General features: G+C 40.8%; 2 protein-coding genes across 15 annotated transcripts in view; one reads left to right on the top strand and one right to left on the bottom strand.

The window, feature by feature from the left end:
• Positions 1–11,857, top strand: part of LOC106569122 (suppression of tumorigenicity 18 protein) — a 62,747-nt gene extending 50,890 nt beyond the window's left edge. For 7 of the 10 annotated variants that reach the window (XM_045694196.1, XM_045694198.1, XM_014140113.2 and 4 more), the window contains 12 exons: positions 25–230; positions 2,045–2,293; positions 3,066–3,178; positions 3,849–3,911; positions 4,090–4,158; positions 4,495–4,557; positions 4,830–4,910; positions 6,894–7,118; positions 7,228–7,316; positions 7,512–7,612; positions 7,696–7,842; positions 9,562–11,857. In XM_045694196.1, coding sequence (XP_045550152.1) covers positions 25–230; positions 2,045–2,293; positions 3,066–3,178; positions 3,849–3,911; positions 4,090–4,158; positions 4,495–4,557; positions 4,830–4,910; positions 6,894–7,118; positions 7,228–7,316; positions 7,512–7,612; positions 7,696–7,842; positions 9,562–9,702 — 1,547 coding nt within the window. In that variant the 3' untranslated portion in view covers positions 9,703–11,857. The remainder of the gene's footprint in view (positions 1–24; positions 231–2,044; positions 2,294–3,065; positions 3,179–3,848; positions 3,912–4,089; positions 4,159–4,494; positions 4,558–4,829; positions 4,911–6,893; positions 7,119–7,227; positions 7,317–7,511; positions 7,613–7,695; positions 7,843–9,561) is intronic. The other 3 variants (XM_045694199.1, XM_014140117.2, XM_014140116.2) reach the window with 3 other exon arrangements.
• Positions 11,858–14,599: 2,742 nt separating this feature from the next.
• Positions 14,600–25,551, bottom strand: part of LOC106569123 (uncharacterized) — a 13,087-nt gene continuing 2,135 nt past the window's right edge. For 3 of the 5 annotated variants that reach the window (XM_014140122.2, XM_014140119.2, XM_014140121.1), the window contains exons 2-4: positions 17,174–17,449; positions 15,276–15,335; positions 14,600–14,976 (exon numbers count right to left, since the gene is read on the bottom strand). In XM_014140122.2, coding sequence (XP_013995597.1) covers positions 14,873–14,976; positions 15,276–15,335; positions 17,174–17,449 — 440 coding nt within the window. In that variant the 3' untranslated portion in view covers positions 14,600–14,872. Of the gene's footprint in view, positions 14,977–15,275; positions 15,336–17,173; positions 17,450–17,687; positions 18,856–25,551 lie in introns of those variants that run through there. The other 2 variants (XM_014140120.2, XM_045694195.1) reach the window with 2 other exon arrangements.

Genomic DNA, 25,551 nt, shown 5'->3' with positions numbered 1-25,551 from the left:
TATCTGAGTTCTGTTATCCAACAGCTCTACAGTACACTGGCTTTCTGGGCGCCCCCGGCAACTGCCTGCCCACGCCAGGCCCTGTACGCCACAGCCCACCCAGCCATTACAAACCTGGAGGTGAGGGGCTCCAAGCCACCACTGCCACCACTGCCATCCTCAACCTCTCCACCCGCTACCGAAGCAACATGGAGTCCATCTCGGGTCGGCCCCTGGCGTCCTCCACAAAGGTAGTCAAATTAGACCAATTATTTCATGTGGTCATTTTAAAGCAACTCTGATTTGTTTATAAAAAGGGTGAAACATCAAAAGGACAGTTTTTGACAAACGTTTGTTGTCTCTGGTGGCGGCGAAACAAGAGATCCCCCTCCGTAAAGCATTAATGTACACAAAATAACATTTGTGTAATCACATCATAAGAAGAAAATACAACAAACCTTTCTCAATTACAGTAAGACTCTGTAGTTCCTGTAAAACATGTGATCATGCGTTTAATTTCTACTTTCATGGTAATAGACAAAGATAAAGATAAAAAAAAGAAGAACTGTATGAAAGTGTGTCTTGCATGCTGCAGATGGCGTAAGATATTTAGCTTAGTAATATATTATCCAGGATAAGCTGTGTCTCTATCAGATGGCCTATACAACCAGTTCAGTGGCTTAAACCAATCAGCTGGAACAACTCATTAGCTGAAATATTTTATTCTCACAAAATCAAAATCTCCCCGATTTTATTAAATGTGCACCAGTTTAGTTTACAATTTGACCCCTTTGTGCACATCCTATATAATCTCTAGTGGGAAAACCCCCAACTGCCCTGTCCACTACGCAGAAAACTACGATCCTCTCAACTGAACTGAAACATGGCCTTCCTATGCATTAAGTTTAACTGCATGACAATGACTGTCTCAAAAGCCAAACAAGGCCTCTCTGCAGTATGTAATTACTATCAGAATATTGATAGATTGATGATTCAAGGTTTCCAACACCTACACAGTACAGGACCCAGCTTGGTGAGCTGATAATGTGGCCTTGTACCAGGTACCAACCCACTGAATGAATAAAACAGTGTTAACAAGTTAATCATCTGTCCTCTTCTGCAGAGGACTTATGTAGCATACTCCGTATGGGGCCATGCAACTCCTATGTGTCTGTAGCTCTGTAGGCTACCAGTACGCAAAGGCAAGAAAAGCATCACAACTCAATGTGGAATGCTCACCTATCTCTCCTGTGATTGAGATGTTACCACACACGTCTACACACGTCACCATCACACACATCATTAAAATGGATAGCCACACATGCAATGTCCATGAAAATTATACCCATTCATTCATTTGAAAGGCTGTCTTTTGTAAAAAATAAAAATAAAAAATTGAATATAGGTATAATGGGACATATATGTTTGTAGGCCACATTTCAGCATTTAATGAGGTAAAACTTCTAATACTATAAAACCTAATAAGCCACAAGTGCACATAGCATTTGACGTAGCACAGAATGAGTAACACATCTGTCAATGAGAGAACTTATGCTACATTAAGCTTTTCATTTTTGTTTTAATGGTGATGACCTAAAACCAGCACCCACAGCTGCCATCTTGGTTTTGTGTCCTAGAAAACAGACCGATGGCACAGCTGTCACTGACAAACTATACACCAAGGAGCGATTATTATTTTGTTCAACAGAATTAATGCTGGCTTAACACCATACTTTACCCCGGTGTTAGATAATCACGACATGTCTTATTTTCATGTAAATGTATATTTGAGGGGCAATTTAAGTTATTTCTCACAGGAATTATACACGTTGTTATTTTTAGAAAGGTATCCCGTTAAAGTATTGTGTTAGGTTAAAAGGGCATATCATAGTGGTGTATTAATTTCAGTCTTCACTACTTCATACAGTAACTCTCATTTCTCATTCCAATACAGACTGACATCAGTCTCTCCTGTTTAGTGAACTGTTGAATATTTAATAAAAGTGACTCCATTGTAACCTTATGACTATAACTGAGTCTGACTTGTGAATTTATTCTCCTTTAGGACATGCCCATAGAAGTGGATGAGAACGGCACTCTGGACCTGAGTATGAAGAAGGGTCGGGAGGTGAAAGCCCCACCCCAGGTGCCTTTGGGAGACGCTACCCAGTCCCCTCCTGAGTCCACTCTGTCCAAGCAGGCCGGAAGTGTACACATCAGCCCTGCCTTCTACCAGGCCCTGTGCGAGAGAGACACCTGGGACACCCCTCTCAACTTCAGCAAAGCACAGCATCAAATAATGCACGACAGAGAGGTAAAAATAACTTTGCTGTTCCTCCTTTTAAATACACAAGAAATAATGTACAAGATACCTATGAAACAGAAGAAGAAAGCTTGTTTTGTTAAATTTGTTGAACAAGAGAAAATATAGCTAATTGATAAACATATGAACATTAACATACCAACATATGGTCTATAAGGGTGATATGGGGATACAATATATAATGATAGATAATTGTGAACACAGTGTATGTTCCTAATAAATCTCTTGTTAAAGAGCATGTACTTCATAGCTGGTATTCCTGGTTGTTCTTGACATTTGTCCTGTAAATAATTCACTGACGACAACATCTGGTGCTGAACACAGAATCTTTGAGAAAGTAAATCCAAATGTTTTACATTACATATCCGTATAAACACTGTCCGTGTGGATTATCTGACTTTAAATGGATGTATGGTTTACTGTTGGTATCCTTAAGTGTAATCACTCAGACTTACCCCCCCAACTCCTAGGCTTGTGTTTTAAGAGTTTTTTTTAAGTGGGGTGTTTTCATTGATAATTCACTTTTAGATCATGTTCAAGACTTAAGACTGACACAAGAAGTCAGGTGATTAAGGAGATTTTTAAGGACACTATTATTATTATTTTTAAGGACATTATTATTAAGACTGCATCAGGAATGGCCTATTCAGGCATCAGGCACCCTATTCCCTATGTAATGCACTACTTTTAACCAGGGCTCTGTTAAAAAATAGTTCACTATATAGTGAGAAGGGTCCATTTCAAACGTACCGATGTCTCTCAGCAGGAAGATTTTGACGACGCTTCTCTGGAGGACCAGAGCTACTCTGGAGACACAAGCATGTTCAGCCCCAAGACCGATATGCTCTTAAGAGACTCTAAAAAAGAGCTGATGAGGTATATCATGTTTAATGTTGGGTCTGCTCATTCTGGAGGTCCAGTGAGGGGAGAAATTGACATCTTGCTGCTTCTTTGCTCAGTCATCTGTGTATCATGTGCATTTCCCTCTAAAAAGGTCAGCTGACAGATGGTCAGTATTAATAACAAAAGTGTAATTCCCAACCAGACCTGTTTAAATAGGGCATTATAATTGGGGTGAATGAATACATGCTCAGTGAAATGCGCTGGGCACAATCTATCCTGTTATTAGCTCTTATATTGTTACCTATTATATATTACATGTTGTTGTGACTGGTATGTCTGCAGGTTCATGTGAAGAATGTATCTCGTTAAAAGTGAGTTTTCACATGTCCGTATGTCCTCAAAATGAGCTTACCACTCTTGACTTGGTAGTTAGACTGCATGTTCAATGGAGTTATTATCCACTCTATGGTAAGGTATGATTGAGTAGTTTACAGAAAACAATTAGATCTGCCAAGGGATTTACGAACAACTTCTGCCACACCAAATAAACATTGAAAATAAACATCGAAATTACTAAATTTCCTGCTGTACTAACTTCCGCTTCCACTATTGCAATTCAACGCATGTTAAAAAGGTTAATACACTGTATCAGAAGTCCATGTATTGTAGAGTATGGTCTAACTAAGTGTTGTGTTCTCCGCAGCTGTCCTACCCCTGGCTGTGACGGTAGTGGCCATGTTACAGGAAATTATGCATCACATCGAAGGTAATTAGACACTCTTAACACCAGCTAGTAAATACTGTACGGCCTGGTTCAGAGGAACTATGTCGACTGTTTCATATTGATCAGTATTATATGCTGCTGAAAATGAAAGGGAAAAGTTACTTTTTTTACATTCAAATAGCATTGTAATAACTCTCTGGTGTGGATCCTCTGTCTGTAGTGTATCTGGGTGTCCCCTGGCTGACAAGACTCTCAAATCACTGATGGCAGCTAACTCTCAGGAACTAAAGTACGTGTTGTCCTGTCAGTCATCATCTTACCACTATTTATAGACATATCATTCACCTGTTTGGGTTCACTGATTCAACTTTGTGCTGTTTTATTGGTTTACATTATACATTCCACCTGGTCTCATGCCGTTTTAGTCATACATTGAATATATTGAATATGGACTTTTCTCCAATTCATGTGATCAGGCTGCATACATTTACATTATGTAATGTACTGGGTATCTACTGACCTCATCCGTTTATTTTTTTTAAATTCATGCATTTAAATATGATATCATTGTCCCAGACAACGTGGCACTGAGTTTCGCCTGTTCTGTCGGTCTCTCCGCCTGCAGGTGCCCAACACCTAGTTGTGATGGATCTGGACACGTGACAGGGAATTATTCTTCACACAGAAGGTAGTCTAGACTGGATCACACAAATTACTGAGTAGATGAATAGGGATGTGTTTCAATCTCATTGTCTAGGTATTTATTTTTTATTAGTTTATACATTTTAGACAATTAATAAACTGCGATATAACCGATTGATTCTTGTTGTTGCTTAATGTAGTTTCCAATGACAGGCTATGTGAGAACATCATCTTATCACTGATGAAAGAGTTTGCTTTATTTTAGCCCTAAAGTAGTGTTCATTATTGTTAAACCATATTGTCTCTAAACATTTGTAGTTTGTCAGGATGTCCACGTGCCAGAAAGGGAGGCTTGAAGCTTACACCAAACAGAGATGAAAAAGACGACCAAGAAATAAAGTAAGATATTTTTCTTCTCATTATGATTTCTGTTTCATAACTATTCTAGTGCTGGCATGCATGCCTATGTGAATGAAAGTACTTGTATCATGTTGTAAAGAGGTCATTATACCAGAAAGACAAAAAGGAAATAGTTTTCCTGTTCATAATTTACTAAAGCTATCTTTCAAGGATTAACAACGTATTAAATACATGTTTCAAACATTGTCATTTTTTTCATTGTCTTAATAGAACATCTGGCTTATCATGCTCTTGTGTGCATTGTGTTCTTGTATTGTTTATTTAAGGTCCCCCATACTACGGGATGTGATCAAAGCTTAATTGTTCTAGATGCAGTTGTCTCTGTAAAAAGCAGTGTGTAAAGTACTTAAGTAAAAATACTTAAAGTACTACTTAAGTAATTTTTGGGGGTATCTGTACTCTTACTTGTATCTTACTTGTACATCTGGACAGATTTACCCTTTTGAGATACTAATGCAGGGCCAAAATGTTAGGAGTTAGACTGGAATATATCTCATGCACAAGAGGGGGTGGGTGAGAACCTACATGTAGTGCATCTGTAAGGTTATTAGATTATTGTAAATTGTAGGCCATATGGCATGATTCCATTGTCCCGATGCCTTACACTCTTAGAAAAAAGGGTTCCAAAAGGGTTCTTCAGCTGTCCCCAAAGGATAAACCTTTGTGGTTCCAGATGGAATTTTGGGATCCATGTTGAACCATCTGTGGAATGGGTTTTACATGGAACTCAAAAGGGGTTCTTCCTGGAACCAAAGGGGTTCTTCCTGGAACCAAAGGGGTTCTTCCTGGAACCAAAGGGGTTCTTCCTGGAACCAAAAAGGGTTCTTCAAAGGGTTCTCCTATGGGGACAGCTGAAGAACCCTTTTAGGTTCTAGATAGCATTTTTCCCCCCTAAGAGTCTACATATACCTGTAGTGTATGGATGAATGTAAGTAATGTGGTTGGGGTTGTTTTGTCCTCTAAGTGCTACTGGTACTCTACTGAACAACAGAGTGCAACAATCTTTGTTACAGTAGCACTCTGTTTTGTTTGTACACTAGTTCTATGTACCATCGCAGCCTGCCTTTCACCTTTACCAATAAGGGAAGGGGTCGGAACCCTCAGGGGATACATGACAATTATGTGTAATTCATGTCACTCCATTACTGACCTGGAGAAAACAGCTGGGAAATGTAATTACCCTTACAACTCTTAATAATATTCAACAAGACTTGTGCTTATGTTTTGTTTATGTAGGCTATATCAATCTGAATGTGTTAATTATTCCAAAGTTTTTGTGGATTAGCAACTTGGTTGATACGATTATTTGAGCCTGTTGTCAGTTTTGTTGACTACATTTTTAATCAGCATTTTACTGGATTAATCAACATAATGGTTTGACAACTCTTCCTGTCTAGATATAGTGAGGGATGTTTATGAACTGTGAAAATAATTTGTTTGAGTATATATGCATTTATTATGTGTGGTTTAAGAGGTTAAGTAAAGTCGTCTCACCTCAGTTGACAGCATTTTGATCTACTTACGTTTCCATTGTACCGGAACTGTGAACAGCGATATATTGACATATCTCAGATCATACAGTATTTACTCTCTGTCATATTAAATGGTTTGAACTGCAAAACTATTCTGAGGAAAAAACAGCTTACTGGTGACAATCTTTCTCCTCTGCCTCATCTGAATGAGAATAGGCATCTCTCACAGGGGCACTCTGAACATTGTCAACAGTCTGTGTTACAACATGAGTCCCTCCACTACAGTAGCAGTACAAGGGGAGGACACCAGGTAGTAATAAACCTGACTCCTGGGGTGTATTCAGTGATGTTAAACGTTCTGAATGTTTCTGATAGAAATAGAATGAATAGACCTGATATAAGCATATCTGTTCTATACGACACATTACAAAACGTTCAGATATAAATGTATCACCCTCCTTAACGAACCCCTTGTTTGTCTCCCTGCTAGGTGTCCAGTGACGGGTTGTGATGGCCAGGGCCACACATCAGGGAAGTACACATCTCACCGCAGTGCAGGGAGCTGCCCCCTTGCTGCCAAGAGGCATAAAGAGTCATCCATCAATGGCCTCCCCTTCCCCTGGAATAAGGCCTGCAAACAGGAACTGCCCCACTGTCCCCTGCCCGGTTGCAATGGCCTTGGACACGCCAATAACGTGTTTGTCACCCATAGAAGGTTGGTCTGCATTCACTCCATTCATTGTGTCCCATACAATACTAATGAAACAAGTTTGTTTGTAAGTGTAAGTTTCTTTCTGATTACTTTTCATTTTCTTTGTAAATAGTTTGTCTGGATGCCCTCTTAATGCTCAGAGTATTAAGAAGAAGATGACAGGAGAGGAGATGATGACTATTAAACTTCAAGCCAGCAGTGGTAAGCCATTATAATATGATTTACAAACATGTTCTGTTTGTGCTGGTGGACTGTACATGTATGCTTTGGCAGGATAATGTATGTTATGGAAATGTTCATCTCAGTACCATCAAAGTATGTTTAGTCCCCCTGCTAGTTGATTCACTGAAGCAGCAGGTTTAGCTTGATTTTCATGCGAGTATTTTCTAATTTCAGTCGACAATAACGATGACGTGCAACACATGGATCATGAAATCAAGGAACTGAACGAATCCAACCTGAAAATAGAAGCTGACATGATGCAACTGCAGACCCAAGTAACTATCCACAACTGTGATATGATGTTTTTTAAAGGATTCATGCCCGGTTCAGATTGACAAGTTTCCCTCTCCCCTGAAAGCAGATTTCATCGATGGAATGTAACCTGAAGACAATTGAGGAGGAGAACAAGATGATTGAACAGCACAACGACAGCCTTCTGAAGGAGTTAGCTCACCTCAGCCAAGCTCTTATCAACAGTCTCACAGACATCCAACTGCCTCAAATGGTACAGTGGGCCTCATACCAACCTCCTCACTTGCACATGCAGCTTTTATCAAATAACTACAAATACTGAGCTATATTGTATGCTAATACAATTATTTTGTGTTACAAGTAATAATTTATTTTCTCATAAAGATAGGGGTCAAATTATTGGCACTCCTGTTTTCAATACCATTTAATGCCTCACCGTGCGAGGATAATGGCACTGAGCCTTTTTCTAAAATGTTTTATGAGATTGGAGAACACATGGGGAGAGATCTTCGACCATTCCTTCACATCTTTCCAGATCCTTGATATCATTTGTCTGCTCTTATGGACTGCCCTCAAATTCAAACCACAGGTTTTAATGGGGTTCAAGTCTGGACACTGAGATGGCCATTTTAAAATGTTGATTTTGTGGTCAATTAACAATTTCTTTGTGGATTTTGATGTGTGCTTGTAGTTATTGTCTTGTTGGAAGATCCACTTGTAGCCAAGATTCAGCCTCCTGGCAGAGGCAACCCAGTTTTTGGCTAAAATTTCCTGGGCTATGTCTAAAATCTGGCTTGCCTACTAGTTACATAAACGACATACTGTGTACTAATCGTACTACATACTATTTACAACGTACTGCGTAGTAAAAAGGCAGTACGTTTTATCAAATATCAACATAATACTCATTCATATTGATAAGGCGCCATCTAATGCCCATTCTCCCTTGTTCCCTGCCATTCCTTCATTTTTGAAAAGTGTGTCCCCTATTCTGATTATCAGCTGTGAAAAGACGATTCTCTTCCTCAATAGTGTGCAGTGAATTCTAGATGAAAAGCCCAAATGAGTATGACATCCTGGCATTTAAAGCATACAACATCAAAATGTCACATACTATAAAACTGCCTATTTTCGCATACCCAAAATGCCTACTATTTAGGACGTAAGTATGGGTATTCGGACACAGCCCTGGAACTGGGTAAAGTTGATTATGCCGTTGACCTTAACAAGGGCCCCAGGACCAGTGGAAAGCCCCATAACACCCCATAAGATTCACCACCATATTTTACAATATGTTTGGGGGTATTTTCTGCTTATGTATACCACTGGTGTGCTGGGCCAAAGAGCTCTATTTTCATGTCATCCTACAATTTAAATGCCTGGAGTTTGCTAAATGGCATTGGCACTTGGATTGGAACCAGTGCTATGGTCAGATGGCTTGAAAAAAGAGCTCTTTGGCCACGCATCTCACTATCTCAGTCTCCGGACTTGAAACCCATTGAAAACCTGCGGTTTGAATTGAAGAGGGCAGTCCATAAACGCAGACAAATGATATCAAGGATCTGGAAAGATTCTGTATGGAGGAATTGTCTAAGATCCTTCCAAATGTGTCCTTCAATTTCTTAAAACATTTTAGGAAAAGGCTCAGTGCCATTCTACCCGCAAGGTGAGGTATTGATAACAGGGGTGCCAGAAATGTTGACTCCTATCTTTTTGAGAAAAACAAATTACATTTTAAACAACATCTCTTTATCTGAGCAATTATGTCATTCTAAAATAATATCATTTTTGAATGTTTTTGAGCATAGAATATAGCTCAGTATTGTATTATTTTATACAGTATTTGTTGCTCATCTTTATCAAGGGTGCCAATAATTCTAGACCTGACTGTCTAGCTATAGTGACATTAAATTATTATTGTCACTATAAGCTTCAGTTTGTGAACTAATATTTGAAAATGTTTGTGTTTCAGGGGCCCATCAGCGAGCATAATTTCGAAGCCTATGTGAACACATTAACAGATATGTACAACAGCTCTGAGCATGACTACTCTCCCGAGTGTAAGGCTCTCTTGGATAATATCAAACAGGCTATGAAGGGAATCCACGTTTAAGCTGTCGAGCCATCAAGAGGAGGTATCTTTGAGTTGGGATAATGGCACTGGATGGCTGTGTGCAGTGCTGGCTTAGTTGCATGTATAAGACAAGGCTTTGGGAAATGTGTCGACATTTCACTGTTGAATACATTGCACAGAGACAATTACCAGCCCAAAATAATTTAATGTTTTTTAACGCTTCTGTATTCACTTGACATGTTTCTTCTGGTGAGATTTCTACCCCCCTTGCACTTAATTATTTTGAATGGTTTGCTTGATTTAAATCTGTATTTATTTTTTGTCTTTTTTATATTATTATTTATAATCCTTATTCATCAATGTATTTATTTCCACACATTTGTATTTATTTCTATCATTGTAAAATGCTAAATATTTGAAATCCTTTGACTAATTCTGCACATTGTAAATTACATTGAAGCACGTTCCAGTTTCAACCATAGCTCTCTTTCGTCACCTAGTGGTGGTTTATTTATATATCAGATCATGTCATAATAAAATCATTTGGATCTCCCATGAAGGTGGAGAACTCCACCAGAATAATCCAGAATCAACATGTTTTTTAATTGTTGCTTTTGCTTTCTATTTAGCATTCAACACTGAATGTATGGCAAGATCTAAAATGCAATGTTAGTGTACATCTCTTAATTCCACAATATGTTAAGTTGACTGCAATTAGGGGAATTGCTTTCAGCTGTTCGCAAAATGCAACATTATTTTATTTCATTCAATGAACTGAATGTCAGATTCAACTTGAGTGTGCCGCTCGAATAGAGCAACTGACAGCACTAAGAAAATTGAAAAATCCACTTTGACTTTTTTCTTAAATGATATAGATATTAAACTGCCTTCTGTGCACATGCTGTGTGTGCATATATGTGCCTACATGTAAATGAATACATAAAATATACGGTACTCTGTTTTGTGGTAGGACAGTATTATGTGGCTGGTGTCTAATTTATTGTACATTACACTTTTCAAAGGAGAAAATGTTAATGTTTATATGCCATTTGAAATCTTTAAGCATCGTCTCGGTACTGTAGCTGTAATCTCAAAGTCAGGTCTTGAAGTTTCACAGGTTAGGAAGTGTTAGTGCTTTTCTACTTTTTACTTCTCTTCAGCGTGGGAAAATGGAAGTTGCTCCAAGAAATGTAACACCACCATACAAACATTTACTCTGGTTTAAGCTATTCTGACATCCTTTACATACATCAAATGTTAGCTAATGTATACTTAATGGTGGTCAGTGGCATTTCAGTTTCTGTATGTCACATCAATTTTAAAATATCCCCCAAAAGCACTTGGTGGTGTAAATATCACTGCTGGTTCTTTAGGGCCAGATTCAATAAGCGTTTGCACCTTGGTAAATCAAGACCATATTGTCAATAATGGACAACTGTCAATAGAAATGTTCAATTCATCACTATTATGAAGCAAAAAGAGACAAACAATGTTTGTTCTTAACTGTTTATTTTCAATTGTTTATTTCTTTTTAAATTGAGTTGTGAATCAGTTGCACTTTTTTCTTTTGTATTTCAGATTAGTTCTATTGCCCTGGGGTTCCAGAAAAAGATTAAGCTTTCTTTGTTTGTAAGCATTGCTCTTGATGTCACAGGAAAATGTTATTATTTTGACGTTTGCATGGGTTGATAGTCTTATCAAGTTACAATAAATTGAGTTTGACTTGGCCTGCTACACATTTCCTGAGGAGGAATTGGAAGTGCATATCTGCAAAACAAAGCCAAATTTAGGACACTTGTTGAGGAAAATACTTTCTTTTATCCAAATACTCAACTCATTCTAAAGAATTGTAATGTTTAAAAATGTAATCATTGACGGTTTGTTTAACTTAATAATTGTGTTAATTTATAATTCGTAATATTTAATTCACATACCACACATTGTTTGCTCAGGAAGTTTTGTGAAGAATATTTATTTTTCCCTGTTTAGTATTTGATGTTTTGTAATGTGAACTGGATTTTTGTGGAATGATATTAGTATGATGAAACTGTATTGGACATTTTCATTAAAATGTTGTTTTTTCAGTTCAAGTAGTTTGTAAATCGAAAGTTCCTATTACTTTTACTATTTCATAAGCAGATATGCGCTGTGCTGTACAGTTTGTGTATGGTAGAAATAAAACTTTTTGAATGGTTGTGTGATTCTCAGATGTAAAGTAGTATGTTGGCAATGCCTTACAGCATAAATACTCTTCTTTGACTGAAGTCTACTTCACACTGTATTATATAATCTCTCAAAATACATTTGAATGAGATTTAACAACTGCTCCTTGGGCGGTCATTATCTACTGCAAATGGAGAAGAAAATATTGGATGGCTCAATATTAATGCCTCCTTTTCATCCCAATACTCTCATTGTAGCTTCATGAGATTGATACCAGAGTATGACAAGTCTGCCACCTGGTGGCGGGTATCAATAAGACAAGACATCTCAGATGAGAAAGTAGGCCATCTGTGTAATACAGTTACATAGGCCTATTCTTTGCGCATTGTTGACCATTTTGTTGCGGACAACGGAGTATATTCATTGAAATTCAATCAATTGACAATCCTCATAGAATTGTTTGTGTATAATACAGTGTGTTGTGTTTATTCACAATGAAGTTAGACTAGAGTGAGCAGCAGGCCTTGCCAAGCAGCAAGGTGATAGTTCTCAAAGAGAGAGTATAAAAGCAGAGAGCAGTAAGAATCAACCAATTTGAACTTGTCACCTTATGTTGAGGTTGCTTGCTAGCTAAGCTAACATGACATTCATCTACAGTTAGCAACTTAGCGGTTTACATTTCAGCGCACATCATAACCAAGTATAGGCCAGCTATAGGTAACTGATAAAATAATGGAAACACACGAGTAAATGAGGGATACAAAGTATATTGAAGGCAGGTGCTTTCACGCAGGTGTGGTTCCTGAGTTAATTAACCAATTAACATCCCATCATGCTTAGGGTCATGTATAAAATGCTGGGCAGGCCATTATTTTGGCTACCATGACTATGCCCACATAGGACGATAATGCCCTCATGCACAGTGCACAACTGGTCACTGAATGGTTTGATGAGCATGAAAATCAAATGCCATGGCCATTTCTGTCACCAGATCTCAACCCAATTGAACACTTATGGGAGATTCTGGAGCGACGCCTGAGACAGCGTTTTTCGCCACAAATGTTTCTCGTGGAAGAACGCAGTTGTGTCCCTCCAATAGAGTTCCAGACACTTGTAGACTCTATGCCAAGGTGCATTGAAGCTGTGGTGTCCCAACGCCCTGTTAAGACATTTTATGTTGTTTCCTTTATTTTGGTAGTTACCTGTACATTATGTTTCCATGTAGCTCAGTTGGTAGAACATGGCGCTTGTAATGCCAGTGTTCTTGGTTCGAATCCCACAGGGGACCAGTATTAAAAAAGTACGAAAATCAATCCACTCACATCTGTTAAATGACTAAAATGTAATTATTACACCTTTGATCAGGAAGGAGAACGGACAAAAAATGCAGAGGTGAAGAGAACAAGTCAAAGTCAAACCATGCAAAACAGTTTATTTTCTTAAAGAAAATGTATCCGTTCTGAATACTTTGGCACCAAAACAAATACTCCATGTTGATCTATACAAATAGCTTTCGAGTGACACGCCTCCATCACTGCACCAGCCATTTGGTGGTGGAAGCAGTGTGGGTTCCTGAGACTGTGTCGGTCAAGGAGACCAGAGGCTGGCTGTGAGGGTTATCTAGGTTATCTGTCCCAAATGGCACCCTCATCAAAATTTGTGCACTGTGGGTGGAATAGGGTGCTATTTGGGTTTAAATTCTGAATTATTCAATGGTTATCAATGTTGTTTTTTATGCACATGTATCATCACTTTGAATTCACAATGAATTATGACAGAGGAAACTTACAAGCCAATCTCGTTGTTGACCTTATCCTGTAGGAAAAAATGCTAAATTGTCTGTAAGGATGGTGAAATACACATTTAAGGACTAAATTCTGCCTGGCTGGTTGGCCCGCTTCGAATACCGGTACATAAAAGTAGTCGTCGCACTGTAGGCTACTTACATCGTCTTTCTGCAGATGGATGGCCCAGAAGAGGAGGATGGAGAGGAGAAGCACCAATAGTTTGAAGGACCCAGTGGTCCCGTCTGAGACCAACTCATCTGACGCTGGGAGGAGCTGGGACACTCGCTTACGGAGGCCGAGGTACTCGAATGAATTGGCGAACATGATTACTTTTTCAGTCACACATCACCACGACCATGCACTGTATGATTAAAGATGCGCAAAAATGCGCACGGAGATTTAGCTTCGATCCAGTGGTGTTCTGGTGGTTGCGCGTTCTTTACCAAGAGGGACTTGGGGTTGAAGTGATAAGCAAAGTTACTGTTACGGCGCTGTCCGATGGATGTAGTGAATCTGGACTGGGGTGTAGTTGAACACATGAATGGCCGGTGCGAGCCAAGCTATTACGGCGCAATAATGGGTGTTGTGCGTTCATATGAAATGAAAGGAAACAGTTCTGGTACCCCAAAACCTACGTCTAGACCCACCTGTGGTTTCGACCTAGCCCCCAAAAATCTCTAATCTAGTCTATGGGCCAAATATGCCTCAAATACATTGAGCCAATGCTAGTCATAGACTAAAGGCCTATTCTACAATTCACAATGTTCTACTCTAATTCGTCGTGTATTATACCCGAAGAGTAAAAACCATAGGCATTTTGTTTCTTAATTTTTTAACTACACCAGACAAGAAAATAAAGTTAATTGAATTATTTTATCGTTTTGGGGTGAGGATTCCACAAATCAGATACAACATCGCCACGCACCTTATTGGTCGTCTCCCCACAGTGTTAGGTTATTCTGACAAACTGATGTGACAAAATAAAATAGAAAAAAAAATAGTTTATTGCAGGAGCAGTACAGGTTTGAAGAAATAATTATACCAAATAGTTAATCATGTAGGCTAACAAGATTCTAAGTTATAATTGAACAAACACAATACACAGATCAAAACCAACTGTTTCATCAACATTTTAAACTAAGATCACTAGCACTTGAAGATGATTTACAGCGTTCCACCGCATGTGCTGTTAAAATTCAACAATAGCTGGAAGCAAAGCCGCATGGCAGCATGTTATAAGCTTGAGAGCCATACTGTATTCAGCGGAGCCTGCAGGCTAGAACCAGAGCTATAGTGGTCACCATGAGGATGAGAAATATAGCCTTCAACAGTAGGTACCACACCATCACAACATCTAGAACACCTGAGAGAGAGATAGAGGGAGCGCAAGAGTGAAAGAGAGAGAGAGAGAAAGAGAACATAGAAAAGAGAACAAAAGAAAATAAAGAAATGTCAAAAAGAGAGACAAGACAAGAAAGAGAGAGAGAAAGAGAGAAATTAAAATCACTGAAAAGACAAGGCAATTTTTCTCATTAATATCATTGATGCTGGGTGGTGAACTATAGATGCTGGGCGGATAACTCTTCGGCTGCTAAACCATGTGGATGGGAAAGAACATGTCACCTTGTCTGTAAACCCCAACCCCATGCACCTCACACATACCCTGCTTTGGCTCTACTGTGGGCTCAAGGGTATTGACAGAGGGCCCAGAGGTAGGGAGGTCTGGGGGAAAAAAACAGATCAAAACATTATAAACTCAGCAACAAAAGAAACATCCTCTCACTGTCAACTGCGTTTATTTTCAGCAAACTTAACATGTAAATATTTGTATGAACATAACAAGATTCAACAACAGACATAAACTGAACAAGATCCACAGACATTTGACTAACATAAATTGAATAATGTGTCCCTGAACAAAGGGGGGGAGTCAAAATCAAAAGTAACAGTCAGTATCTGATGTAGCCACCAGCTGCATTAAGTACTGCAGTGCATCTCCTCCTCATGGACTGCACCAGATTTGCCAGTTCTGTGAGATGTTACCCCACACTTCCACCAAGGCACCTGCAAGTTCCTGGACATGTCTGAGGGGGGGGGAATGGCCCTAGCCCTCACCCTCCGATCCAACAGGTCCCAGTCGTGCTCAATGGGATTGAGATCCGGGCTCTTCGCTGGCCATGGCAGAACACTGACATTCATGTCTTGCAGGAAATCACGCACAGAACGAGCAGTACGGCTGGTGGCATTGTCATGCTGGAGGGTCATGTCAGGATGAGCCTGCAGGAAGGATACCACATGAGAGAGGATGTCTTCCCTGTAACGCACAGCATTGAGATTGCCTGTAATGACAACAAGCTCAGTCCGATGATGCTGTGACACACCGCCCCAGACCATGACGGACCCTCCACCTCCAAATCGATCCCACTCCAGAGTACAGGCCTCGGTGTAACACTCATTCCTTCGACGATAAACACGAATCCGACCATCACCCCTGGTGAGACAAAACCGCGACTCGTCAGTGAAGAGCACTTTTTGCCAGTCCTGTCTGGTCCAGCGACGGTGGGTTTGTGCCCAAAGGCGACGTTGTTGCCGGTGATGTCTGGTGAGGACCTGCCTTACAACAGGCCTACAAGCCCTCAGTCCAGCCTCTCTCAGCCTATTGCGGACAGTCTGAGCACTGATGGAGGGATTGTGCATTCCTGGTGTAACTCGGGCAGTTGTTGTTGCCATCCTGTACCTGTCCCGCAGGTGTGATGTTTGGATGTACCGATCCTGTGCAGGTGTTGTTACATGTGGTCTGCCACTGCGAGGACGATCAGCTGTCCATCCTGTCTCCCTGTAGCGCTGTCTTAGGCGTCTCACAGTACGGATATTGCAATTTATTGCCCTGGCCACATCTGCAGTCCTCATGCCTCCTTGCAGCATGCCTAAGGCACGTTCACACAGATGTGCAGGGACCCTGGGTATCTTTCTTTTGGTGTTTTTCAGAGTCAGTAGAAAGGCCTCTTTAGTGTCCTAAGCTTTCATAACTGTGACCTTAATTGCCTACCGTCTGTAAGCTGTTAGTGTCTTATCGACCGTTCCACAGGTGCATATTCATTAATTGTTTATGGTTCATTGAACAAGCATGGGAAACAGTGTTTAAATCCTTTACAATGAAGATCTGTGAAGTTATTTCGATTTGTATGAATTATCTTTGAAAGACAGGGTCCTGAAAAAGGGACATTTCTTTTTTTGCTGAGTTTATATAGATGCATACAGATGTGTAACCGACTGGGTATAACCTGGGTTATCTGCGTGCTACAAGGCTGCATTAACACACTGAGCTGAAGCCTAGGTATTAGCTCAGGGTGATACATAAATATTCAGGTCTATGACAATTGTACACATCACACATGCCTAAATGTGGTATGTTTTTATTTGACTCTTATTGTTGATATTGATTATTGTACTGCAATGTTGAGGGAGATAGCGCACAAGCATTTCACTGCCCCTTTTACACCTGCTGTAAACTGTGTACGTGACAAATAAAATTGGATTGGATTTTGATTTGATCTTACCTTCCACTGTAATAACAGCTGTGGTGCCCAGGGCATCAGGTGGTTCTGTCCTACAGCTATAGTTCCCACTGTCCTTCTCCCCAGCTCCACTCACATGCATAGACAGAGTAATGTTGGGCAGGATGGAGCTAGCATTAAGTAGGACCTGGCCATCCTTCCACCACTGCATCGTATGGCTGGGCTGCAGGCAGACAAACTCACAGGCCAGGCTGAAGCTGTGGCCCGGCCGGATCGTTTGGTCCACATGGGCTGAGTTGATGGAGGTGTAACAGTGACCTATAAATCCAAAAACATCCACTTGTTATAAGATAACACTTGTGTTAAGCTTGTTATAACCACTTATAAGCTTGCTTTAACTACTTGTTAGGATATAAGCAAAGATTGTCCAAGCTCTATTTCCTATTTATCCATCCTATTCATCCATTTCAAATATGACAAACAGAGAGAATTGACCTTAGAAAGACAACATACTCCTTTCCACTAAAAGCCTATAACTGGCTATGCCTAGACTTACCTCTTACTTGGACCAAGAGAAAAGCTATCCTTAAGAACAAGCACATAATGTCAATCAGTCCCGTTTGTGATATATGTCAGTCTGTCCTTTTCACAGCTTGATGTGTGGACTGAGTCCCTTCAGACACAGAAAGGCAGTGTGGAAACTACCTATAGGGTGACCTAACAGTTACTCAGGAAACGCAGGTCTGAGTTCTGAGTAGCTCTCATGATGAACCAGCAGATGGTTTGATAACACTGACCAACAGATCACATCCTCTTGTAATTCATTCTATTGCAAACTTTAAAGTGGAAGTTTAAAGGAGTATATTTTCCTATATAGTAGGGTCTATGATAGGAGAGAGAGAGGCAGACAGAGAGAGAGAGAGAGAGAGAGAGAGAGCTTCACATTCATTTGTTCTCTCTCTTTGATGTTTTCACCTTTGAGTCCCCAGGTAAACATTTCCCCTGAATCCATCTTTACAAGGCTATTTCAACTTGTTAATTTTCCAGAGAACGCATAGAGCCCCGTGTTGATTATCCCTTTTATCCCATGGCTTTAATTTAACACATATGCCACTAGAAATGTGTTCAACATCAACTAAAGTAGCTAGCAAGTTAGTTTACTAGATAGTTACAGTAGTTGCCTTGGTCACCAAACAAACAGACTTGCTAATTTAGCTAAACAACCATGAGTCCTAGCTTGCGATTATGAAAATCGAATTCCCAATGACAACAATGCTTTAAATTAGAGCAGCTCAAACATAGAACATGTAAGAATGAACTATAGCCATTGAATTCTACCATGCTGATATACCGTGCATATGTAAGGGATAATCAACCAGGGACTATGCGTAGCCAACCAAACCATGAGTCCTAGCTTGCCATTATGAAAATTGAATTCAACAATGCCAATAACATTAATGTTTTCAATTCGACTTTTGCTTTCAAAAGCTGCTCAAAACAAAGAACATGCAAGAATGAACAAGCCATTGAATTCTACCATGCTGATATACACTATATATACACAAAAGTATGTGGCCACCCCTTCAAATTAATGGATTCGGCTATTTCAGCCACACCCGTTGCTGACAGGAGTTACTCTTAAGGATCGGACCCTTTTTTAAAAATTTTGGCCAAATATGACATGCCCAAATCTAACTGCCTGTAGCTCAGACCTGAAGCAAGGATATGCATATTCTTGATACCATTTGAAAGGAAATGCTTTGAAGTTTGTGGAAATGTGAAATTAATGTAGGAGAATATAACACATTAGATCTGGTAAAAGATAATACAAATAAAAAAACATGATTTTGTTTTTGTTCCATCATCTTTGAAATGCAAGAGAAAGGCCATAATGTACTGTTCCAGGTTAGGCGCAATTTAGATTTTGGCCACTAGATGGCAGCAGAGTATGTGTAAAGTTTTAGACTGATTCAATGAACCATTGCATTTCTGTTCAAAATGTATCGAGACTGCCCAAATGTGCCTAATTGGTTTACTAATACATTTTCAAGTTCATAACTGTGCACTCTCCTCAAACAATAGCATGGTATTATTGCACTGTAATAGCTACTGTAAATTGGACAGTGCAGTTAAATGAACAAGAATTTAAGCTTTCTGCCCATATCAGATATGTCTATGTCCTGGGAAATTTTCTTGATACTTACAACCTCATGTTAATCACGTTAACCTACGTTAGCTCAACTGTCCCGTGGGGGGGACCAATCCCGTAGAGGTTACAATCAAGCACACAGATATGCAATCTACATAGAAAAACATTGGCAGTAGAATGGCCTTAAGAGCTCACTGCCTCAGTCAGCGTTCCAATTCATCCCAAAGGTGTTCGATGGGGTTGAGGTCAGGGCTCTGTGCCGGCCAGTCAAGTTCTTTCACACCGATTTTGATTGTATGGACCTCCCTTTGTGCACAGGGGCATTGTCATGCTGAAACAGGAAAGGGTCTTCCACAAAGTTGGATGCACAGAATCATCTAGAATGTCATTGTATGCTGTAGTGTCCCTTCACTGGATCTAAGGGGCCTAGTCCAAACCATGAAAAACAGCCCCAGACCATTATTCCTCCTCCACCAAATTTTACAGTTGGCACTATAAATTCAGGCGGGTAGCGTTCTCCTGGCATCCGCCAAACCCATATTTGTCCGTCGGACTGCCAGATGGTGAAGCTTAATTCACCACTCCAGAGAACACTTTCCACTGCTCCATAGTCCAATGGCAGTGAGCTTTACACCACTCCAGCCAACGCTTAGTATTGCGCATGGTGATCTTTGGCTTATGTGCGGCTGCTCGGCCATGGAAACCCATTTCATGATGCTCCCGACAACAGTTCTTGTGCTGACGTTGCTTCCAGATATAGTTTGGAACTTGGTAGTGAGTGTTGCAAACAAGGACTGGCGATTTTTACCCACTTTGCACTTCAGCACTCTGTGGTCCCGTAAGAAATTGTGTGGCCTACCTACCACTTCACAGCTGAGCTGTTGTTGTTCCTAGACGTTTCCACTTCACAATAACAGCACTTCCGGTTGATCGGGGCAGCTCTAGCGAGGCAGAAATGTGACGAACTGACTTGTTGGAAAGGTGGCATCCTATGACGGTACCATGTTGAAAGTCATTGAGCTCTTCAGTAAGGCCATTCTACTGCCTATGTTTGTCTATGGAGATGGAATGGCTGTGTGCTCGATTTTATACACCTATCAGCAACAGGTACGGCTGAAATAGCCGAATCCACTAATTTGAAGGGGTGCCCACATACTTTTGAATATATACTAGATGTCAATCTGTCTTTTTCACAGCTTGATGTGTGCACTGAGTACCTTCAGACACAGAAAGGCAGTGTGGAAACTACATATAGAGTTTATGACCTCACACTTACTCAGGAAACACAGGTTTGAGTAGCTCTCATGATAAACAAGCAGATTGTATGATAACACTGACCAACAGATCACATCCTCTTGCACTTGATACTATTGCAAACTTTAAAGTTGAAGTTTAAAGGAGTACAATGGCCTATATAATAGGGTCTATCATAGTAGCGAAAGAGAGAGAGAGATAGAGATTCACATTAATTTGATCTCTGATGTTTTCACCTCGGAGTCCCCGGGTAAATATTTCCTTTGAATTCATCTGTCCCAGGCTATTTCTACAGTAGGGCAAAACACACATCTATCTGTCTACATCTGCTAATCACCATGTGACGTGTTAACAACCTCTCAGCTGTGTACCATCAGCTTGGAGAAACTGCTGGTAGGCTAGTCAACCACTTCACAAACTAGCTGCATCCCAGGTGGCACAAACATCTGGCCTGATTCCTGCATGCCAGATCTAAAACTGGCAGCCGGATTCGGCCCGAGTCTGAAATGAATGACGGTACAGAATAGGCCCGAGTCATTTGGGCCTGATCTGGCAGCCAGAACTGAGCCAAAGCTGCCATTTTAGGCCCAGCAATGGCCCGAATTCAGTCGATTTTATTTAAATAGATGAAATTGACTCTGTGTGGGTTTCATCCCTGAACAGGCACTATTAATGTACAGTAGCATGGATGTATCCAAATAAATGTCACTAGAAAACAGCTTAAACAAATGCAAATGCAGCTACTTTGATGTTATTCTATCTGCAGAGTTGACACGACTGTGTTAGCCATAGTTGGCTAGCTAGCAAGCAAGGGATAAGAACATTGCAAGCCTGCATAGCAATCAAACAAATAGAATGAACAACAAGTCTTCTTCTCTAGTAACTTAACCGATAGAACTAACAACCTGGTTTAGTGGAAGGCTGAAATAGTATGAATTTACTTATCAATGAAAACATGTCATTTTTACCAGAAAATGTGTGCTTGTTTTCAATGGCAACAGTGGTTTAAGTGGGTTAAATGCCTCCGCTCTGTACATTATCTGGAATTAATAAACTCGGTCATTATCAAGTTGTCCATTATTTCCAGATAATGTATAAAGCGTCAGTGTTTATTCCTTACATGTATGTATGTAAACTCAGCAATAAAAGAAACGTGCCTTTTTCAGGACCCTGTCTTTCAAAGATAATTCGTACAAATTCAAACAACTCCACAGATCTTCATTGTTAAGGGTTTAAACACCGTTTCCCATGCTTGTTCAATGAACCATAAACAATTAATGAACATGCACCTGTGGAACGGTTGTTAAGACACTAACAGCTTACAGACGGTAGGCAATTAAGGTCACAGTTATGAAAGCTTAGGACACTAAAGAGGCCTTTCTACTGACTCTGAAAAACACCAAAACAAAGATGCCCAGGGTCCCTGCTCATCTGCGTGAACGTGCCTTAGGCATGCTGCAAGGAGGCATGAGGACTGCAGATGTGGCCAGGGCAATAAATTGCAAGGTCCGTACTGTGAGACGCCTAAGACAGCCCTACATGGAAACAGGACGGACAGCTGATCGTCCTCGCAGTGGCAGAGCACGTGTAACAACACCTGCACAGGATCGGTAACATCCGAACATCACACCTGCCGGACAGGTACAGGATGGCAGCAACAACTGCCCGAGTTACACCAGGAACGCACAATCCCTTCATCAGTGCTCAGACTGTCCGCAATAGGCTGAGAGAGGCTGGACTGAGGGCTTGTAGGCCTGTTGTAAGGCAGGACTGGCAAAAAGTGCTCTTCACTCACGAGTCGCGGTTGTCTCACCAGGGGTGATGGTCGGATTCGCGTTTATCGTCGAAGGAATGAGCGTTACACTAAGGCCTGTACTCTGGAGCGGGATCGATTTGGAGGTGGAGGGTCCGTCATGGTCTGGGGCGGTATCTCACAGCATCATCGGACTGAGCTTGTTGTCATTGCAGGCAATCTCAATGCTGTGCGTTACAGGGAAGACATCCTCCTCCCTCATGTGGTACCCTTCCTGCAGGCTCATCCTGTCATGACCCTCCAGCATGACAATGCCACCAGCCATACTGTTCGTTATCAAGTCGTCCTGCAAGACAGGAATGTCAGTGTTCTGCCATGGCCAGCGAAGAGCCCGGATCTCAATCCCATTGAGCATGTCTGGGACCTGTTGGATCGGAGGGTGAGGGCTAGGGCCATTCCCCCCCAGAAATGTCCAGGATACCTTGGTGGAAGATGGGGTAACATCTCACAGCAAGAACTGGCAAATCTGGTGCAGTCTATGAGGAGGAGATGCACTGCAGTACTTAATGCAGCTGGTGGCCACACCAGCTACTGACTGTTACTTTTGATTTTGGCCCCCCTTTTGTTCAGGGACACATTATTCCACTTCTGTTAGTCACATGTCTGTGGAACTTGTTCAGTTTATGTCTCACTTGTTGAATCTTATGTTCATACAAATATTTACACGTTAAGTTTGCTGAAAATAAACGCAGTTGACAGTGAGAGGACGTTTATTTTTTTGCTGAGTTTATGTGTGTATGTAAATGTGTGTCTCTCTGGTTCTATCTGCCCTTTCCTTGCTGTGTTCAGTCCTCTCCTTTCTGCCTCTGTCTCTGTCTGGTGCAAGCTGCAGTCACTTTATGACAAACTTCTCAGTCTCTCAATCTGTAGCCTTGGATGTAAAAGTGTTTCTCCTTTTGAATAAAACAAAAAAAGTTCTAAATAAGTAGTCACTAAAATCCTAGGAATCACAATCCAGACTTCAGGTTTCCAGTTTCAACACTGAGTCAAACAGATCAAGAGATATGTGCCTGTTGTAGCGCTCCCTTGTAGTCAATCTGAACATGCTTGCATATGTTGAGTCTTGACAGGGTTTGTAACATGTGTACTGGTGTATATACATTTATGTGCCAGCCAACACCCACATTAAAGTTTATTGTTCAGTTGTTTGACATACTAGTCTGGAAAATATTGCGTTGGAAGACATTGGTCCATAGATGCCATACAGTGCATTCGGGAAAGTATTCAGACCCCTTGACTTTTTCCACATTTTGTTACGTTACAGCCTTATTATAAAATGTATTACATAAATAAAAATCCTCATCAATTTACAGACAATACCCCATAATGACAAAGCAAAAACAGGTTTTTAGACATTTTTGCAAATTGATTAAACATAACAAACAGAAATACCTTATTTACATAAGTATTCAGACCCTTTGCTATGAGACTTCGGGAGCAAAAACCAAGCCATGAGATCGAAGGAATTGTCGGTACAGACCTTCCAGAAGGACAACCATCTCTGCAGCACTCCACCAATCAGGCCTTTATAGTAGAGTGGCAAGACGGAAGCCACTCCTCAGTAAAAGGCACATGACCGCCCGCTTGGATTTTGCCAAAAGGCACCTAAAGGACTCAGACCATGAAAAACAAGATTCTCTGGTCTGATGAAACCAAGATTGAACTCTTTGGCCTGAATGCCAAGCATCATGTCTGGAGGAAACCTGGCACCATCCCTATGGTGAAGCATGGTGGTGGCAGAATCCTGCTGTGGGGAGGTTTTTCAGCAACAGAGACTGGGAGACTAGTCAGGACCAAGGGAAAGGTGAACAGAGCAAAGTACAGAGAGATCCTTGATGAAAACCTGCTCCAGAGCACTCAGGACCTCAGACAGGGTGAAGGTTCACTTCCCAACAGGACAATGACCCTAAGCACACAGCGAAGACAACGCAGAAGTGGCTTCAGCCAGAGCCCGGACTTGAACGATAGAACATCTTTGGAGAGACCTGAAAATACCTGTGCAGAGATGCTCCCCATCCAACCTGACAGAGCTTGAGAGGATCTACAGACAAGAATGGGAGAAACTCCCAAAATACAGGTGCCAAGCTTGTAGCGTCATACCCAAGACTCGAGGCTGTAGTTGCTTGCTGCCAAAGGTGCTTCACCCACGCTGATGGTTTTGTTACTTTGCTGACCACAACCCTCTGCTCTTGATTGTCCAATGTCTCTTTCAGCTGGTCAAGCACATCATATGGGATTTTCCTACATCCATGAACAACAGGAGGGACTTTTGGATCAATGTAGATGTGGTGCAGGCCTGGAAACTCAGAGTACTTTAATAAATCTTCTTCGGGATTGGTGTCCCATCCACGGGACAGTTGCGCTAACGTAGGCTAATGCGATTAGCATGAGGTTGTAAGTAACAAGAACATTTCCCAGGACATAGACATATCTGATATTGGCAGAAAGCTTAAATTCTTGTTAATCTAACTGCACTGTCCAATTTGCAGTAATTATTACAGTGAAAGAATAGCATGCTATTGTTTGAGGAGAGTGCACAATTTTGAACATGAAAAGTTATTCATAAACAAATTAGGCACATTTGGGCAGTCTTGATACATTTTTCCAGAAATGCAATGGTTCATTGGATCAGTCTAAAACTTTGCACATACACTGCTGCCATCTAGTGGCCAAAATCTAAATTGCACCGGGGCTGGAATAATACATTATGGTATTTTTCTTGCATTTCAAAGATGGTACAAAAGAAATACAAAAGAACGGTTGGTTTTTTCTTTGTATTATCTTTTACCAGATCTATTGTGTTACAGTCTCCTACATTCCTTTCACATTTCCACAAACTTCAAAGTGTTTCCTTTCAAATGGTGTCAATAATATGCATATCCTTGCTTCAGGGCCTGAGCTACAGGCAGTTAGATATGGGTATGTCATTTTTTGCAACAATTTAAAAAAAAAGGGGCAGATCCTTAAGAGGTTTTAAACACAGCTGCATAGTGCTTGAGTAGCTCTTCCTTGGAGCATGGCAGAGCATGGCATGCAACTGTTGACATTTTTCTGATGAGGTCAAGCTGCACACAGGCCTCTCTGCCTAGTAGTGGTGTCAGATGCATCTGTAACATAGAACTATAGATGGGCTTGTTTGTGCCGCGTATGCACTTGCAATGTCATGATGCCCTTTGGTTTAATGAGGGTGCCTCCATAGGTTAT

Source organism: Salmo salar, chromosome ssa14 (assembly GCF_905237065.1).
Source record: "Salmo salar chromosome ssa14, Ssal_v3.1, whole genome shotgun sequence".
NCBI lineage: Eukaryota > Metazoa > Chordata > Actinopteri > Salmoniformes > Salmonidae > Salmo > Salmo salar.
This window is presented reverse-complemented; position numbering and strand designations above follow the sequence as displayed.